Source organism: Austrofundulus limnaeus, unplaced genomic scaffold, assembly GCF_001266775.1.
Source record: "Austrofundulus limnaeus strain Quisiro unplaced genomic scaffold, Austrofundulus_limnaeus-1.0 Scaffold158, whole genome shotgun sequence".
Taxonomy (NCBI): domain Eukaryota; kingdom Metazoa; phylum Chordata; class Actinopteri; order Cyprinodontiformes; family Rivulidae; genus Austrofundulus; species Austrofundulus limnaeus.
This window is the reverse complement of record NW_013952560.1, coordinates 1,034,120-1,036,815: the sequence shown is the minus strand read 5'-3', so window position 1 is coordinate 1,036,815 and position 2,696 is coordinate 1,034,120. Positions and strand designations below refer to the sequence as shown.

Genomic DNA, 2,696 nt, shown 5'->3' with positions numbered 1-2,696 from the left:
TATCTATCTATCTATCTATCTATCTATCTATCTATCTATCTATCTATCTATGATGTGAAAGAGAGAACAATAAAAACTCAAGTTGGACAGGAGTCTGGAGCTTCGGTGAGATAAGTGTAGTTTCCTGCTTTTGCTTCTGAACTGTAGACCACAGTAGGAGTTTCCAGCTTCTTATTAATCTGACACAGAACGCCAACACACAATCCTATTGATAACACCTGGAATGAAAAAGAAACATTTTTTTAAATGTTTTTTTTTTTGCGCTGATTTATATTGAATCATCAGCTCACATCTCTGAAAAGTGTACATGAGGCTAAAAGAACACAACTGATAAGTTCCAAATTTAATGACTGTAAATGACAACCAAAATGAGTTTTTGTGTAAAAGTGTCCTTCCAATAATAAAGACACACGTCATACATACCCACARTAATATCAGTCCCACTTGAATGCCTTTCGCTGCATGGAGGAACTGCATGTCRACTTCGATGATAATTGGAAGGCACGGCTGAAATAAAACGTATACAATACAACTTTTTATGTCCCGTGTCCTTTATAAAATGTGATTAATGCTRTATTTAAAATGATGCAGGAACAGTCGACTTGTTAAATGCAATGTTTCTTTAGTTTGAGACTGGAGAATTGGTGTTATGTGTTTTGTTTGATAAAAAGATAAAAGATTAATTAAAACCTTAAGACAAAACTGGAATGATTTTTGTTCCTGTTGGATTTTCATTGAAAGTACAGAATATTTGAAATAAGTTAAGCCACTTGGTTTGGTTTGTTCCTCCTCTCCTGCGTTGAGGAAGCAGGGGCGCCGCCAAGGAAGAACCATGGGGGGCAATGACGACCTCTAAAAGAGCTAGTGACCCCCCTTGTCCAAACCGTATTTTTCCTCTCGAGTCCTGAGCTATTTAGGATTAGTAGAACTTTAAACATTGAGTAATAAAGATTAAAAACATATGTGTTTTTATTTAAAATCAAAATTAAAATTATGTTTTAAAACTATATAAAAAGGGACATAGAACATGGTGTTTTTTGACATGTCAAAAAAAATCCACAATTTCTTTAGATGCATCTAAAGAAGTTGTGGATATTTTTTCTATTTAATGTAATTGCTCTAAAACAACAGTAATAATGTGTTACCTGATTTTATTGAAAACGTTTACATCTGGAAAACAGAATTTCTTGAAGTTTAAAAGCATAAAAGTGAAAGATTAGATTATTACCTTAGCATAAATCGCCACTTCCGTCTGGTTTTCATTTGGAGCATTCATCTACAAGAAGTAAACATGAGTCATCAGTTAAACAAGTCATTAGTTGTAAAAAAATATAAAAAAAAGTTTCTGTACATTACACAAAATCAATGCTAGTCTAGCAAATGGTACAACGCATTCTCGGAAAGCGTAGCAGGSTTATCATCCAGTGTGAAAGATCCTTAAATTATAATCTAGTTATATTTGAAGTGATGTTTTCTTAAAACATGATCAACAGTATTTTACTAATCATAACAAGCAGCCCTATAGCTTACAGTGAAAGAGGTATACAAAGTTCTGTTGTTTCTGGTGCCATATTAGCAGTTAGGGTTGGGGTTAATCATGCAGATCCGTTTGTCTAAAAGGTCAGCCAAGTCCCATCAAAGTGATTCCTTCTGCAGCCTCGGTACGATCAGCACATAATAGTTTGAGCTCAGCACATTTGTCCTCGTCCATAGTCTATGCTGCCAGGAATCATCAGGGCCATGGATCCTCACTGGCATGTCACCCTCCTGTGACACTGTCCCAATTACATGAAGAGGAATTATGAGTTTAAATGCCTTCTTGATTCTCGTTTGCCTACTCTTAAATTTTCTTTGGAATATAGTAAAGAATCAGTCTCTTTTTTTAGATGTGTTGGTTAGTAAATCAGATCTTAAGACTACTGTTTTTAGAAAATCTACTGATAGAAACACACTTTTACATTACAGTAATTATCATCCTTCTAGCCTAAAGAAGAGTCTTCCTTATAGTCAGCTCTTGAGAATCAGGATTTGTAATATAGAGGAAGTGTTTGCTATGCAATTTAGAGATCTACAGCGGGTGAAATAAGTATTGAACACGTCACCATTTTTCTCAGTACATATTACTAGAGGTGCTAATGACATGAAATTTCCACCAGATGTCGGTAACAACCCAAGTGATCCATACATACAAAGAAATCAAACCATAAATGTCCAGAAATTAAGTTATTTGTAATAATGTGGAATGGCACAGGGAAAAAGCCTCAGTGATTCCTGCATCTTTCAGCTTCAGAGGGTACACAATGCAACTGCACAGCTTTAAACTGGCGCATGAAAGTTTGATCATGTTTCTCCTGTTTTAGCCTCCATGCATATTAGGATTCATTTGAAAGTTTTATTTTTTATTTTTAAAGCTCTTAATGGTCTTGCTCCGCCCTATTTGTCCAAACTGCTACATCCTTACAAACCCTCTCGATCCCTCAGGTCTGCTGATCAGCTGCTCCCGACTGTATCCGAGACAGAGGTGACCGTGCTTTTTCTGTGGCAGCTCCTAAATTATGGAACGACCTTCCTTTGGACATCAGACAGGCGTCATCCCTGTCTTTTTTTAAATCCCTTCTTAAAGGGGCAACATTATGTGTTTCTCAGGCATATATTTAAATACTATACCATAATAAAGTATCTATGTCACCTTTAGT

At 35.7% G+C, this 2,696-nt stretch overlaps 1 protein-coding gene across 1 annotated transcript in view; it reads right to left on the bottom strand.

Annotated features, from left to right (window-relative positions):
* LOC106523510 (CD63 antigen) overlaps window positions 1-2,696 on the bottom strand; it is a 7,616-nt gene continuing 4,920 nt past the window's right edge. Inside the window, exons 7-9 of the mRNA XM_014016935.1 lie at window positions 1,229-1,276; window positions 424-507; window positions 1-218 (exon numbers count right to left, since the gene is read on the bottom strand). Of these exons, the coding sequence (XP_013872389.1) occupies window positions 78-218; window positions 424-507; window positions 1,229-1,276 (273 nt within the window). The 3' untranslated portion in view covers window positions 1-77. The remainder of the gene's footprint in view (window positions 219-423; window positions 508-1,228; window positions 1,277-2,696) is intronic.